The 16,723-nt window shown below is 51.7% G+C and overlaps 1 protein-coding gene across 1 annotated transcript; it reads right to left on the bottom strand.

Moving 5' to 3' along the window:
* Positions 1–10,130: 10,130 nt before the first annotated feature.
* EDA2R (ectodysplasin A2 receptor) lies at positions 10,131–16,280 on the bottom strand. The gene is made up of 8 exons (XM_032196339.1): positions 16,194–16,280; positions 15,335–15,513; positions 14,364–14,449; positions 13,897–14,061; positions 13,219–13,365; positions 12,322–12,836; positions 11,413–11,461; positions 10,131–10,989 (listed from the first exon to the last, which is right to left on the bottom strand). Exons 1-8 carry the CDS (start codon positions 16,278–16,280, stop codon positions 10,694–10,696), a joined length of 1,524 nt encoding a protein of 507 aa, XP_032052230.1. The 3' UTR covers positions 10,131–10,693.
* Between the last annotated feature and the right edge of the window lie 443 nt (positions 16,281–16,723).

Genomic DNA, 16,723 nt, shown 5'->3' with positions numbered 1-16,723 from the left:
TTGAAATCATTCTACAACTGCTGCCAACACTTTTCCCATTGCAAGAAAAATAAGGAAGATAACCCCACACCTCCTGAACCTGCTTGGTGAGGTTGCTTCTGATTGCTTAGCACATTTTATTCCAGCACTTCCCATTTGTTATTTGATTCCAAACTTAAAAACTAGAGCAGGACAGCAATTTCAAAAACAGCAAAATAATAATGGCACCAAGCTAAGGCCTGGTATCATGTGCTTTACCAAGCTGTTGTTAGAAAAGCTCATTTCCCCACTGGGTACCAGTCTCCCCACCTTCAATATGTTTACCAGGGGCCAGCATCAGCCTTTGCTGCTCCACCAAGCTGCCACCCTCAGCCCCTGCAGCCCAGCAGCAGCTCGTGCTCAGACGAACAGAGCAGGTGCTCAAGCAGCAGCGGTGGTGGTGTTGGACTAGCCAGGTGTAGGCAATTCCTTTAACAGTGATAAACTGTCAGAAGCCTGGAAAAGAGAGAACAACCCTATTACTCCAGCATGGGAGAAAACATGGGTCTTGTGAATGTCCATGCAGGCTCCTAGAGGAGGACCCTGCCCAGTGGGAACCTCGGGGAGCACTGGTGCCTTCCTTTCCCTCCACCCCTGCCTGCCTGCCTCACCCTCTGCCTCGAGCTCTCTGCCTGGCAGTTGTTGCTGTCCTCCTGGGCTACTCTTTGCCTGTGCAAAATGAGTGACAGCTGCCGGGGGCAGGCAGGAGGTGAATTACCTATTTTTCCTGAAGCTAAGTTGTCAGTGATTTTCTTTCACCGTTGCGTTTCCTCTGCCATTGTGAAGGAAGGAGAGGTTGAGGGTGAAGGTAGGAGGACCTCCAGTGTTTTCCTAATTTTTGCTTTAAGCATTGGTTCTTCACAGAGAGGGTGGTTGCACACTGAAACAGGCTCCCCAGGGAAGTGGTCACTGCACCGAGCCTGTCTGAATTTAAGAAGAGATTGGACTGTGCACTTAGGCACATGGTCTGAACTTTTGGGTAGACCTGTGCGGTGTCAAGAGTTGGACTTGATGATCCTTAAGGGTCCCTTCCAACTCAGGATATTCTATGATTCTATGATTCTCTGCCCCCTCTCCTGCTATGAATTGGAGGATACGAGCCATTCCTCCACTATGTTTTATATAACTTTGTTTACATTTCTGAATATACACATACACTGCTGATGCTGGGCTGACCTCCTCCTTCCCAAACCCACTCCCCGGTGCGTGTGCTAGGACTGGGCTCTGTCCGGGCAGCCCCTGGGCAGGGCTGGGGTGGGGGGCTGGCAGCAGGGCCCCGGTGGTGCTCACAGCAGCCCTGCTGGGAAGCCCCCTCCTGCTCCCTACTGGAGTCGCTTTTGCCATGGGTGGCCTCTGGAAGTGGCCTCTGGGCTCTCAGATGCGGTATGTGCTCGCTGCTTCTGCTTGCTTCAAATTAACCGTAGGAGGTAAGAAATTGTGAAAGCTGGGCCTATTGTTATTGTGTTTGATTGGGGTATTTATTTGTAATCCTGTAATTTCTTAAAAGCAGCTCAGGGGATGAGGTGAGGGGGAGTTTGAAGAGGTACTGAATGGGTTGCAAAAGCACATTATTTATTTTCTAAAACTGTGCTCCCCAATGCAGCTGCGTTCAGATCCAAAATCAGCCCATTATCCCGTCTACTGGCTCCCGTTAAGGTAATAACTCTTGCACAGAAATAGGCTGGCCAGTCTCAAAAAGACTCATTTACCACCAAGACTCGGAGAAGGAATACAGGAATTTCACTGGGATAATAGTGTATTTTTTATGAAGAGTAATAATTACTGGCTTCGGGCTGTCCCTGAAGAAAAACAGTGTTTATTTTTAATGAGCAGGGCTTTCTGATTGGAGCAGCGATGCTTTCCACTAAAAATGAGCTTCTGCTGCCAAGAGAAGGCAGCGTGCCCTCGTTTTTAATCTGTTGCTCCCAGCTTGGTTCCAGTGGGGAGGCTTTGCTCTCATGGCTGTCCCCCAGTGCTCTGAGCAGTGAGCGCACTCCTCAGCCCTGGCTGTGCAGCCAGGGGACATGGGCTGGGGGGGTTCAGGCCAGGGGGGCTTCCCTTCAGACCAGGTTCGGCCCCAGGCCTGCCCGGAGCTTCCCCTGCCCCATGAGGCGCCAGCACTGGGGCTGTGCTCCTGGCTCGGGCAGCACAAAACATTTGGAGAAGCTGCACCCCAAACACGTGACTCATGAAGCCTTTTGGCTGCCTTTGGAAAGCTGCATCTGGAGAGTCCCTGTGAGCCAGCCCAGGGGGTTGCAAGGTGAGTTTACCTGAGGCAGAAGAAAAATGATTTTCTATCTCCTGGCAAGCACAGTCAATAGTCCAATAATATGCTATAAAATGTGTGTTTTCATTCACATATAATTGCCCTAATGTCCTGCGGAGAAGTAATGAGAACCACACACACAGGGGGAAAACTGTGGAAAATATAAAATGGAAAAATCAGAGAATGAGCAATAAAAAAATCATCTGTCGGGAAGGAGAGAAAGGAAAGAAACGTGGCCCTGGAAATTCAGTTCTCTCTAATGGATTTAAGTCTTCATTTTTAGCAACCAAAATTTAACTAACTGTTCTCTAACCTTCCCTGTAGAGGAGACAGGAACGCAGAGAAAATGGTGCAGGGCGCATTTGAGAGGTTCAGTGCCACAATTACTCTGTCAAGGAGAGCACGGACATGCACAGCTGTGAAAGATGAGCCCAGCAGGAGAAGTGGTTTATTACTGTGCTAAGTGAGACCAATTCCTACCAGGATGAGTAATTCACATGCAAGGAATATCGGCAGACAAGAAGAGATGACGAACATCGCCAAGGCCCTGTCCTTCCTGAAATTTAAAAGCACAAGCTGAAATTTAATTACTGGCTTTCTGCTTGACTTTTCCCTGTGTGAATGCACTCCCCCCTCACCATCGCACCCTCACGGGTGGGGAATGCACAAGCAGCAGGGCCGGCTGCTGCCTCCCACCTGTGCCCCCCTGTGCCAAGCAGCGGCTCACTGCTACTGCAGCGATGGCTCATGGGGACATGGGGCTGCCACAGGGACTGGTGGCGGTGCTGGCACAGAGGCAGCTGGCAGCGTGTGCCCACCTTCAGGGCTACAGCCAGCCTGGTGCAGATGTCTGAAGGAAACGTCTGCTGGAAGGTGAGCATCTGAGCTCAGGTGTGGTTGGCTGCCCAGCTGCCACGCTTAATTCTGCCAAATTATCCATGCTGCCTAGGTTGATGCTAAGGACTTGGCTGAAGGTGCCTTCAATAGGCATAAAAATCAGATGGACCACCTTTCACTGCCTGAATGTCGGCCGAGCAGGATGGTGCTGCTGAGGTTAGAGCCTAGAACCGGCACCCAGGTGGTGACGGAGGGCACTGGACAAGGAGGAACCAGAGATGCTAATAGCCAAGACTTGAGGGTCTTGAGAAATATGCTCTGATCATTTATGAAAGATGCTAGTGACTGTCACATAATTGCATGTAATCAGGCATCATTGTGTGCTAATGAACAGCTGTGCCATGTTAAACCCCTGTGGAGCCTCTGTTCTGCTTACCAGGGGTGGTTTTGCTGCTTCTCATTTGTGCGTGCTCAAACAGCTTTGGGAGGCCCCAGGTTGCTCCTTGTCCACTTCTACTACATTTTATAAGCTCTAGCAAGCTAACTGCACATTGCTCTTCTGCCTGTTATTACTCTTCTGCCTGGTCCTATGGTCCCTTTTCCTGCCCTCTCCTCCATTTGAGCACGGGTTTTTCGTCTGTATTTTCATGTAATGTTTTTAATCTGGATCCTCTCAGACCAAAAGTGGACAAGCAAGCACAGGGTTTGAGGGGCAAACTTTTATAATAAAAGTACTCACTGGGTGCATCCAGACTCTGTGCACAAGAGAAAACCTTAGAAAGCTCACCTGCCATTACCATTCACAGGTTGGGCAGTCATTGTTCACACAGTAACAGCCAGGCTCACTGCTGGTTGTGGCTGTAGGCTGCCAAGCAGGATCCCAGCACAAGCATTCTGCTGATGGTAACAGCTCCTTCAGCCTGACCTGACCTCTCCCATCAACTCTCCTGTGCCGCTCAGCACTCGCCGGGCAGAACGATGTGCCCTCAGATGCGAGCTCCCTGTGAGAGAGATGCAAAGACACACTTGACTGGCAGGGCCACCTCAGTAGTTCCTAGGTAAAGCACGTTCAGGGTTCCCAGGCCTACACAAGGACATTGAGAGCCTCTGATCTCCATGTCTGCAGTTACTTCACACACGTGATGCGTTTCAACATCCCGTGTCTTTCAGCCAGGCTCTTTAAAGCAAACCCCCTTGGTAAGGAATATTCAGCCTGGCAGGATCACTAGCTGTGCACCGGGGCTGCTGTCAAACACAGGATGCACTTTTGCATTCCTGCTTGAGACCAGCTCAGGAGACCGCCCAGTGCACGTGCCTTGCGTGGGCCAAAGGGCATTCACTGGCATCCTCCTCTGGAACTGGAGGCTCGTCAAGCAGTTGGCCCATGTGCTTTGAATGCCTTCACAGCAGCTTTGTGTCCCAGCTGGAGATGCTCCTCCCAGAGGCAGCTGAGGTGAGGACCCCGTGTACCCCAGCATCTTGATATGCTGCCAGACTCTGCAAGTCATGTCTGATGGGGCACCAGACTCTGTCTTATTCTGAACACCTCGGGGCTGGCTTTCAACCCCACACTTCTTACATGGAATATTTTCCTCCTGCCTGCTCTCATCCTCAGATGTAGACTATTATCACAGTGCTGAGACCAAGAATGCCAAGTACTTAGAGGGGAATGTGGCTTCGCATCACTCCTTAAACATTGGCCAAACATGAGAGAGCAGACAGTGCAAATGCCCCAAGGCAAGCACAGTGGGGTGTAAAGCTCTTGTTCAGAGGGGACTCCTGGTCTGGGTGTATGCCTCTCCTCTGCATGGGAGTGGTCACCCCAGGTTGTTCTCCAGAAGAGCAGAGAAAAAGGCCCAAACCACCCCCACCTGACCTACTGCTGCATGGTGCCCACAGCCCCCCAAACCCAACAGTCACTGGAAGATTAGGCAAGGTGTATTCTGATTTCCCATCCCATCACACAAGCGTGTAAACCCAAAGTCTTGCTCTCCCACTGAGTTGGCCCCAGGCCTCTCCTCCAGACCAGCCTTCCTGCTTCAAGCTGCAGAGGTGTTGGGATCACTGCACGCCTTCAGGAAAGCTGATTGCAGTCAGTACGGCCACTAATGCACTTCACTGTGTACTTGGAGAATATTTCAAGCATGTGTGATAACAGGCAGCATATACCCAAGATGCTCTAAGCAAAAGGCTTCTTCGGAAGCCACGCATTGCTGAATGCCTTTACTCATTCTGTACTTTTGCATCCAGTGAAGAGTGAGTGCTTTCCCATGCCTTGATTTCAGAGGCTCCTTTACTGACACCTATTGTATTGCTTCAGTGGTACAGGCTCACTGGACTGCACATGGCTACAACGCACGTGGGTGTTCCTTACAACTCAAACAAGCTACACTAGTACAAGAACCTGCAAAGCATGAGAGGGTTTGAGCAAGTATAATAGCCTTAATTGGAACAAAAAAATGATATCCTACACTCTAATACGAATACTAAGAGCAGACTGAGTTCAAGGGCATGAACAGACTTAATAAGGACTCTAATTACAAGCTGAAAGAACAACTGCTTCTCATTGAAGCTGCAGAAACAGAGGGCTCCTTGGGTAGCATGTATAGGGTCTCCATAGCGTCTCTGCCTCTTCCCCCTCCCTGGGAGCTGGGCCCACAGACAAACCCCACCCAGGATTTGGCACTTCTGAGAGAAACCAGGCCTGCAGAACAAGTAGCAGCTGCTGTGTGCCACCGATCATGAAAAGGATATCAGCACACAACTCTGCTTCTGCCCCCAGCCTGTGTTTCAGCAGTGTGGGCACTGGGTCAGGCTCCTCCACACCCAACAGACTGGGACCCCTGCGCAGGAAGGACAGAATTAAAACTCACAGCGCATCATCACCTCCAACTCTGGAATTTATTTAACTACAAGCACACAGCATTCAACAGCACTATGTCTGGGTGGAATGTGGGGAACTCAGACACCCCTTGTTTAACAAAACTTAGGAGTTTCAGACACTTTTTTTTGAATACAAACTTCACCCCAAAAAAACAATGGAAACAAATAAAACTTCAGAATTACAATGCTAATGACACAGGATTTACAAAAATATAAATAACCTATTCATAACCTTAAAGAAAACAGAACATCCACCATAAAAATTATGTATTCCCAGCAGTAAACTATGACTACAAAAAATTATTTATTTAGTTTTAGAAAAGCACCAGAATTTGCATTGTTAATTAATCCAAAACACATAGGGCACCTCCCCATAGGGCATCTCCACTTGCAGATTTTTCAGAGCGTGCCCATATTGTAAAAAATTTTCTTCAGTATTGTCCACTAATGTAAGAGTGTAGTGAATTCTTATAAGCACCCTGTTTGAGAATAGCATCCAAGGATGTACAAATTACTTCTTTATTTTAATAAGATTTAAATATATGCCTATTTTTAAGTGTATGCTTAGAAGCTTTCAGAACAGGGCTGGACTGAAACCCATCACAAATTCTTCTGTAAATCAGACTTCCAGACAGGACTAGTGTCAAAACAATTGCTTGTAAAAAAATTAAAAAAATCTCACCACCCAAGAGTATTTCCATTGTTCAATCACAGCTAAAGTTTGCATAGATACTGGATTAATTTATTTCTTTCAACTCTTTTTGAACCATGCCAGCTTGGCTTTGGTAGCTTCCTGAAGCTGAAATGTGAGATCCAGCGCTATGAGAATTTCCTTCCCTTACATTCCATCTATTGTGCTGAAAATACCATTAAGAAAAAGCAGAAAAGTCAAGTACCAAGTCTATTGGTTCCCAGCTAAAGAAACTGAAGCTCGCCCACCTGCCCAGTGATGGCCACCGTTTGCCAGTGTCCAAAGTGCAGCGCCAGAGCCTGTCTTTCAGACTCTTGTGGTCCCCCTTCTTCTGAGGACTTCAGCTAGACTTGTGAAAAATCAGCCCAAAGGGCCTTGAGCTGGCTAAATTAAAGGCCATGTAAACACAGCTGATTCTGAGACTGCTGACAGCACAGCTGGATGGCAGCTGCTGGCCATGGACATCAGCACAGGTGGGAGCAGCCCTGGGACAGGAGCCCATTGCCATTAAAAAGCCCACTCCAGAATAGTACAGTGTGGGACTGAGCACCCATGAAGCACCATCCACAGAAGCTCACACTGCGACTGTGTAAAAGGCTCTGAGCAGGCTCGAGTCTTCTCAAGAACAGTTAAAATAGTTAAAACACAGCTACCCACAGACCTGCTGTGGAGGTGGCTGCCCCGGCGCTCCCAGTGCGCCAGGCAGGGCTGGCAGAGCAGCCCCACGTGCCGCCTCCTCAGCACCACGGCGAGGTAGGTTTTGGATGTGAACAATGTTGCTCAGATACCAAACAGCTAAAATATAAGTTTACCTTAAAAATTGTTAGGGGAATGGGGTTGATTCCTTAATAGAACAGCAACAACAAAAAAGAAAAACAACAAATGCAGACCCCACCTACATCAACAGGAACACCCAGCAAGCACAGGAGGGACAGAGACCACTGGCTCCCAGTGAGGCTCTGCAGCACACAAGTGATGACAACCCTTTTATTCACTCCATTTCTCATTTACCAGGCTGTTGCTAGCCATTGTTTGCTCCCAATCCCACAGCATTGTGCCGGGAAGGAGCCTGCTTCGCCATCCTGCACCCCACTGGATGGGCAGGGACATGCAGGACAATCCACACCTACACCTGCTTCAAGTTCAAAGCCATGCCTGATTAGTTAAGCTGCATGGATGTTTTTAATTCACCTACAGATGTGTAAGTAATCTTCATTCCCGTTGTGTGTCCATAAAGAGATTAAATATTTGATTTTGTTACATGATTAATGCAAACACACTCTCTCCCTGCCACAGATAAGCCTCCAATGGAAAAACCTTATCCCCAGGCTGCATTTACACTAGAAATACTTTTTCTGACTGCTTTGTAACAGACCAAGTACATCACCCCAGCCAAAAACAGGTACAAGCTCTAACGCTTCTGGTTCTCACAAAGCAAAGAGCAATAAAATGACCATGGCTCTGAGAGAAATAAACGGTGGAGGAGATAAAGTGTCACATCCAGTTGAAGCTGTCCATGCCTCCTGTTATCTGACCACATCCTGAGTGTGTTCAAGTCTTAACAGCATTTAACAAGAGAAAAGGGGGAGGGGGGAAACAGAGCAGCTATTAATACTGCTGTTTGGGCAGATCTGAGCAAAGGGCTATGTTCCCAGAAGGTCGCTTGCTTTTTCCAAGTACTGTGGTCAGATAAAAGGCAAAGCCTGGGGATGCCCTGGTGGCGGCGGGCAGGGTAACAGTGCCGCTTGCTGGCGGCCACCATGCCGCCGGGGGCAAGGACAGCGCAGGAAGCAGCGCTCAGAGCCAGCCGTGAGCTGCAGCCTTCAGTAGGGACACACACACAGCGAGCACCGTGGCTCAAACCCCCTGCAGGTCCTGGGGCACTCGGGGCCCACAGCCACCCAGGGCACTGAGCCCTGCAGGAGCCGCACCACGTACGGGAGCTGGGAGTGGAGGCTGCGAGGGGACAGCAGCACCAGGGAAGGGTGGAAATGGCATGAGATGTCCAACAGACCCCAAGGACAGGGCGGAAAAAGTTGGGCAGTGAAACTAAGCAGGCACAAAACGGCATAGAAAGAGGGGGAGAAACAAGACAGGCTTGTTCTCCCTGGCACATGGCAGCAGAGGCAAAAACCTGCTCCCGCTGACCTAAAGGCATTTTTCACTCTGATCTTCAGTGGGATCAGGCACTGTCCTGGTTGAGTAAGCACAGTGGGTCCACTTCATTGCTCCAGAGGAGGGTGTAAAAGGCTTTAGTAGTCCTGGTGCAAGTGGCAGGGACAAAGCTGGGGGCTGACACCTCCTGCCTTCCTCGGCAAGCAACCAGCTCGCAGCAGGCTTCCTGCCCCGGCCACAGAGAGGCTGGAGCCAGGCACAGGGCGAAGACCGCTCAGCTGCTCCGCGCCATGACCTCAGTGGGACAGGCATCCCCGTCCCGGGAGGCGGCGGCACAGCGGGGCCAGGCGCGTGCCGGGCGGCCGGGGCCGCTTCCCCAGCTGACGGCAGCCCCGCATTCCCGTCCGCCCCCACAGGGCCGCTCCCTGCGCCTCGCCTGCTGCGCAAGGATTCGCCCCCGACAAAAATCCTGGAGCGGGAGGCTTGCACAGACATTGCTGCCGGCAGGCAGGGCACGGCTTCCCACTGCAGGTCTTCTCTAGCCTCATGAGCCACTCCACCATGGACCCCCAAGTCCCACTTGTCAGACCGCCTGGCCAAACCCCGTGTGACACTGCGAGACCCTGAAGCTGGTGGCAGACAGAGGAGAACAACAGCACAGCAGCCACCAGCCCTGCAAGCTGCCCTGCAGCTCCACAACCAAAACTGAGGGGAGCCTCATGCAGGCAAAAGTGCTGCAAGCTCTGACAAATCCTCCAGGAACAAATTAAATGCAGAAGGGTGTTCCCTCCATAAGACCTACTCCCAAAAATGAGAAAATTAGCTTGTTTTTAGGCAGGAAAAGAAAAAAAAAAAAAAAAAGAATATTCTAAAGCAAACCTGCTCTGCCACAGGGACTTCAACACTCACTGCAGCACAGTTGCAGTCTTCAGTCTCCAGCTGACCCCTACATGCCTGGCACTGGCAGGGCACCAGCTGTTCCCTGCAGAAGGCAGAGGAGGGTCCCTGCCTCTGGCACCCCGTGCTGCACCCCGCATCAGCCTGCAATGCCTGATGCACACCGGGGAGGCTGCCAGCACAGCTGAGTAGAGGCAGTCACCAGCAGACCGGGGAGCAAAAACTGCCCTGGGCAAGGAGCAGCACAGCACTGCACCTAACACAACTGTACATCAAAGTACCCTGGTGATCAGCTTGGAACTTCCTTAAGAAAACTATACCAGTTCAAGTAAAGGAAATTAATTTACACATGCCACTTGCTGCACTGGCACAGAGACTGACTGCTCAGCTCTCCCTGCCACAGCAGCAATGGTCACACAGGGAGGAGCAAACAAAATTTCAACTCAAAGTGGCAACAGGAACCCAGAAAAAAATAACACAGTATTGGCCAAAGGAAAATGTTCTGAAAAGCTGGAATGGGAGAGAAGTGATTGTTGGCCCTGTAAGAGAGTGGCACACAACCAAGCCCAAGCCCCTGCACAGCATGTGGCCAGGGACCTCACAGAATTCATCCCAACACCAGCAACTCGCAAAGGACAGGGCTTATTACAGACAGGCAGCACAGTGATTGTGACACCACTCTGCTGCTGGACATGGGTTAAGTACAGATGAAGAAAAATGAACTCGGAGGTGCTGAGCACAACCTGCCCAGAAGGGGCAGGAGTGACAGCTGTGAGGATACACAGTACTGTCACCTCCCCAGCTCCTCCACTCTTCTCCAAGGAGGGAGACTCCTCCTCACGTGCTTCTATTCCACAATGCAAAGACTCTCTCCACATACTCCCCACATGCATGTTAGAGAGATTGTGTGACCACAGGGCTACCAGATCCTCTCCCGTACCAGTACACACAATGCTTGAAGTTTCCTCCATCCCTTCCATCTTATCCTAGCACTGGTGGCCCTGAATCTGGCTGAGAGCAAAGTGGTCACACAGCAGGAGCAAGGCGTCAAACCGCTGCAGTCGCTGCAGAGCCTGGGCCAGATGAGGGATTGTGACCGAGTCTCCTGAGTAGGTGAGGTGAGTGATGAGCTGCTCAAATCCAGATATCCGTCCCAGAAACTGGGGTGCAACCCCCAGCTCCAGTGCCACATGGCTGAAGTTCTTCACACCATTCAAGGATGGGTCTAACAAGAAGGCAAGCGACTGCACCAAGGAATGGGGCAGCTCTGCAACAGGGAGACCTGGGGGCAGCAATACATAAAAGTGGGGTTAGAAACCACGTCCAGGTTTGGTGAGAATAAACACTAACTAGATTCAAACCCCCGTCCCTGCCAAGCTGGTGAAACATCTACTTGTCATGGCAGGGATCTCCTCCAATATTGCCTTCAGAGCTCAGCAACACAAAACCGGATCAGTCCTGGGGAGACTGCCAACAGGCAATAACTGGGTGTCCATTCACCACCCACCCTCAAGCCACTTTGAGCAGTACTGCAGGATATCTAACCTGGAAACTAGCACCAAAGGCAGTGAAAGTCACCACATCCCTGTAATGAGTGTCACCTCCACACAGCCAAGGTAGGCTTTTGGAGGAGCTCCTTATCAAAATCTGCATCTCTGCTACGCCAATGCATGGTGAACAAAAATGAGGCTGGGAAGACACTTACCCTTCATTGTGTTACTGATCTGAGTCACAAGGCTCTGGGCATCATTCACCTGGAAAGAGAAAGACACCAAGGTTGGGGACAGTCTGACAGCAACAATGATGCCTGTCAGTCCTCCCAGGGCCACCACAAAGGTTCAAAGCAATGGCACTTGTCATGCCAGCATTACTATCCCAGGAGCTAACAACCTCCGAGGGCCTCCCAGCAAACTGCTTCCATAAACAGTGACCTGGAGCTAAGTTATATATATATATATATATATATATATATATATATATATATATATATATATATAATGCCTGGTAAAAATATATATATATATATATATATATATTTTTACCAGGCATTTTCATTTTCTGAACCTCAATTATGTTAATGACTAGGCTCATTATAAGCTAACCTGGGCGGGAGTAGGAATCACTGCCTCCTGGTGCCAGGTCAGCTTTCTAGATGAGCAAGAGTCTAAGAAACACCCGCAAAGTACATCAGTTAACACATAGCTAAAGGTGGGTTTATACACTGAATAAATGGACTCCGGTCTTTTTATTATTTGAAACCATCCCAACAGGTCCTGTCTGTGGCTGATGGCCCTCTGAGGGCTGGTGACCTTATGCCACCTGCAGCGATGGCCAATCCACTTAGAATGCTAATCCTTTCCTCTGGGAGATACACTGGACTTGTGCTGGCTCACCAGCTGCTCCACAGCTCTGACATGACCTATGGAAAACGATCCTCATCTACTCCCAAACATGCCATGAAACATCTGGCAAATCATTTTTGGTAGTTACCCGGTCACCCTAGACATTAATGACCCTAAATCTTAGGAACCCACGTCCCTAACCCACTAGCCTTCTGTGCCCAAGGGCCAGGACATGTGATGGTGTGTCAGAGAGGTGATGAGGAAGAACTTACCGGCTGCTCCCCGCTCTCAGCAGTGGGGTTTTGGACGGTGGGGGACAGGCCCCTCGCCGGGTCCACCACGAGGCTGCTCCCAGCCTCCAGCGCTGCACTGCCCCCCGCCCTGGGGACTCCTCGTGTTGCCTGGCTCCCCACCTCCTCCGACCTCTCGCTACCCACAAACTCCACCTGGGAGGAGAACTTCTGCAGGTCGAGCTCGGTGCACTCCACCGGGGCATGGGGCCACTTGTGCTGCATCTCGGAGGCGCAGGAGGAGAGGGGGGCCAGTGCCTCCGCCACTCCCCGCTGGCCTGGCCTGAGGTCGGAGGGGGCCAGGGCGGTGGCCAGGCGGTCGCTGCAGCCCGAGCTCCTGACCAGGGGCTGGCTCTCCAGGACGCTCCTCACCAGCTGGCCTTTGGAGGCAGGGCTGACCGCCACAGCCGACGGCAGCTCCAGCTCTGGCTGCGTGGGCGGCAGCTGGAGGCTGATGGCTTCTCCCTCTGAAATGAACTGAACTGCTTCCACCGGGCCTGGAATAGTAAAGGGCCACAGCTCAGTGAGGTGTGGACCTTGCCCCGTCCCACCTCCCACAGCCTTCTGCCCTTGGCCCAACACCACGACTCCACAACCCCTCTGCAAAGCTTTGAGTCCCATCTGTGCCACCCCCACCACAGCGACAGCTAGGACACGGCTGGATGGAGGCTTGAGAGCCACCAGAGCTGAGTGCAAGTGTTTCTGGTACAAAATCTGCGAGCAGTTGTTAACAGAAGACCCCAAATTTAATTTTGGTGGAACCTGGACACTCTCCGTCTTCCCTCCTCAGAAAGTCTCAGATTATCTTCAGACTGTGTGAACTGGAGCCCAGCATTGTCCTCCCTTCCCCCCCAAGAGGAAAGCGAGAGGAACAGGTACCTTCCGCCTGCCTGTAGCAGGGGCTCAGGTTCTTCACGCCCAGGCAGCAGGGGCCAGACATCTGCTCTTCACACAGAAACCTGCCAGGTGCAGCCGACGTGGGGAACATCGCTCGCTGGCCTGAGAAATTCTGAGTCCTCAGGAAGACTTGGAGGATAGAGAAGAACCAGTCTGAGCAAAGGCTTGGCTTGTGTCCCTAGCATGGCCTCAGCTGCATAGTATGTCTGCTGGCGAGGAGCTGGGAGACAGCAGCTCCCTGGCTCACCATCTGGTGAATGCCAACATGAATGCACCCCAGCCCAGGCCATCAAACATACTCCTTCCTACCTCTGTACTTCCAGCCCCACTGGTCCTGCACTGCAAAAAGCCACTTAACATCTACCTGCCCTTGAGAAGCCCCAGCAAGAGAGAATGCCAGCTGACAGCAAAACGACATTTTCCTCCCACTAATTATGGTACTAAGGAGGAGGGAGGCTCCTCTGTGTCTTCGTGCAGGTACAAAAAAGCAAGAGAAGTCCTGCAGATGTGAAAAGCAGGATGAGCCATCTATTCTCTATGAATAGAGGAATGTTTGACTTCCAGTGCTCAGGACAGTGCTCTACCCAGCAACAAAGGGGCCAGAAACATGTATAAACAGCAAAGGGAGAACAGAGAGAAATGCTGCATGCACTGACTCACCTCGCTGGCACTGGCTCTTCCAGAACCGCTTGCAGTAGATGATGGAGAGGGCCAGAAGCACCAGCACAATGATGACTAGGGCACTGCTGGTCAGTGCGAGAAGGGCTGTGTCCTGGGGAGGTACCGTGGGGACTGCTACTTTCACCAGGTTTGTTCTGGATCGACCTGCACACACACCAGACACAGTGTTGGAACCCGACCCAAAGGCTTTGGGCCACCCCTTCCCTGCCCCTTCACATATAACAAACAAGCTTCTTCCATCGGGCCCACACAGGACAGGGGTTCAGTGTTGTGGAGAGAACAAGCAGCAATAGCTCAAGGATGGTGCAAATGTACATCCGAACACACGCCTTTGGCATGGTCACGACGGCTTCCCACAGACACCACAAAGCTGCCCAGCCCCGTCCCCCTGCTCCCTGCACCCAAGGGCCAGGCCACCCACAGGAGGTGGGCTGTGGGGCACCTACACTGGGGCTCAGAGGGAGGCGTCTGCTTGGTGCACGGGATACACTCCCAGCCCAGCTGCCCGCTGATCCGTGCCTTGCGGTAAAACCTATAAGAGAGCAGAGAGGGTTCTCAGCAGCGTGGGGCCAGGAGCCAGCCTGTGCCCCCCCCACCACGAGAAGACGCGCCCGCCTTCCTCAGCCGGCGGCAGCCGAGCCTCCTTCATGCCACAGCACGCCGAGAAGGCACGAGGCACCATGTCTCTCCCAGATGCCGGCTCACGCAGTGCTCAGAGCTACTTTTTCACTTCGGTAGCTGCTTTTGCCAAGGAGTGACATCACCCAGAAGCAGCCTCCCGCCTCCCTCCTCCCCCTTCCCTGGGTCTTGCTAAAGGAGGGCGATGGTGATTAATAGCTCCACAAAACCACAGAAAAACTCCAGCTAGCAACTTGGTCTGGGAAGGGATTCAAAAACCAGAGCTCTGACATTCCTCTGTCACAAACCACATTGCTTGCTAAGAAATGGTCTGCAGCTCTCAGGCATTTCATAGGCTGTATGTAGCAGTCTTCACTTTGGGAACTCCTTAAAAAATTTGCTAAAAATCAACAGTTAAAGAAACCACAGCTTCCTCCACATGACTGTGCTTGGAAAGAGGCACCCATCACTCGAGGTATGGTCTCTACCCTCCTCTTCAGGGACTGCTAATTGCAGTGGTCAACAGACACTCCTCCTCCAGGGCTTGGCCACCCGGGTGTCCACAGGAAGAGCTCAGGCCTGGAAGTCTTCCACTGCTCATTCGTGGGAGCTTTCAGGTTCCCTTCGGATGGCTCTGATTTGTGGTTCCTCAGAGAGGCAGCTCTGGGCCACCAGGGCTCATCCTAAGCACCGTGTGAGAAGAGGCCTCAGGGGAAGCTCCCTGTAGCCAACCCCTCCCCGCACGCTCCCAGAGGTAACCACCACTGCGGGCCTGGAGCAGGGATCCGGCCCTACTCACCCCGGCAGGCACTCCCCACAGACCGCGTTGGTCGTTGCTGTGCAGTTGGACTTCTGGATGCGGTTGATGAGAGCGCAAGACAGGCAGGGCTTGCAGCTGTGATGGCCCCAGCTATCCTTAAACTTCCTGGGTGGGCAGGGAACGCACTGCGCATCCCCCCCTGTACCATCACCACATTCCTGCAAGACACGAGGTTGGGCTGCAGTGAGAAGCCACTTCAGAACCCCAGGTTATACTGAACGAAACGGCATCTCTTCTTTGGAGGCATGTGGTGTAAAGGTCCTCCAAACACAGCTGAAAGCAGAGAGCCTTAGACCTGTCCTCATGAGGAAGCCGTGTTTTGCCCAGCAGCAGCCCACAGGCTGCCCCAGCTGCTGGAGCACGTTTTAGAGAGGAGACCCCTGCAGGGCTGTATTTCAGGAGGGAATGCTGGAGATGGCCAACCATGACTGCCATGGTCAAGGCTGGGCCAGACCCAGGTGTTGCAGGAGTGTCCTGCTCATGCTCACCCAGCCTGCAGCCAGGCCTGCATGGAGAGCTCAGGAAGGAAAAAAGCTTCCTCAGAAGGGCTACACTGCTGCAGCTTTACCCAGGGTACTGACTGGGAGAAAATTCAGATTTCCTTTGGCAAAAAGAGAACCACCTGAGCAGAAACCTGGAATTCCTCCCCACTTTTTACTTCTGTCTTCTCACCCTCCTATGCAAGGTGAGTGAAACTGCTTATCTTCCCTTCCCAAAGAGGATCAGCTCCTTCTAATGTATGGGGATCATCCTTCTTAATGACAATTAGCAGAGGATTCATCCAGCACTGTAAAAACCTTGGTGCTAGATGATTCCTAGTTCTTCCAGAGCAATTTACCTTGGAAAGCTCCTGCCCAGGCATGCAGTTTCGACATGGGGTGCATTTGCTGTGCTCATATGGGTCCTCGCTCTCTTTGCAGTCCATTGAGGCTGGGGAGGTGCCGGAACCTGAAGAAGGGAGGAAGAAAAAGCACAGAGGTCATAGCAAGTCCCAATACTTACGAGGAGCAACGTGCCCTTTTCTGGGCAAAAGTTTCCACACCGGCCAGGAAGACAGCCTGCACTTCTTATGCACCAAGAATGTCACTTTGGCAGGAGCCAGACTGCCTGCTCTCACCCACGCGGCAGCCTGCACAGAAAGCTCAGGAAGGAAAGAAGATGCTTTCTCAGAAAGGCTGCAGACAAAGTACCCGATTTTGCTGCCATACTGCAGTCCTCAAGGTAGAAGAAAGATTAAGCTAGATACCACTCAAGCCACTGGTTCAACAGGCAGGTAGTGGGTTTTGCTGGCTCCAGCTGTATTTTAGGGCACCCCAGACTGTCACCCAGAGGGATGAGCCCCAGCTCAGGGATCTGGCAGCCATGCTC

The sequence above is a fragment of the Aythya fuligula genome, chromosome 13 (genome assembly GCF_009819795.1).
Source record: "Aythya fuligula isolate bAytFul2 chromosome 13, bAytFul2.pri, whole genome shotgun sequence".
In the NCBI taxonomy this organism is placed as follows: Eukaryota; Metazoa; Chordata; class Aves; order Anseriformes; family Anatidae; genus Aythya; species Aythya fuligula.
The sequence above is the reverse complement of the archived record's forward strand: the minus strand, read 5'-3'. Positions and strand labels throughout refer to the sequence as shown.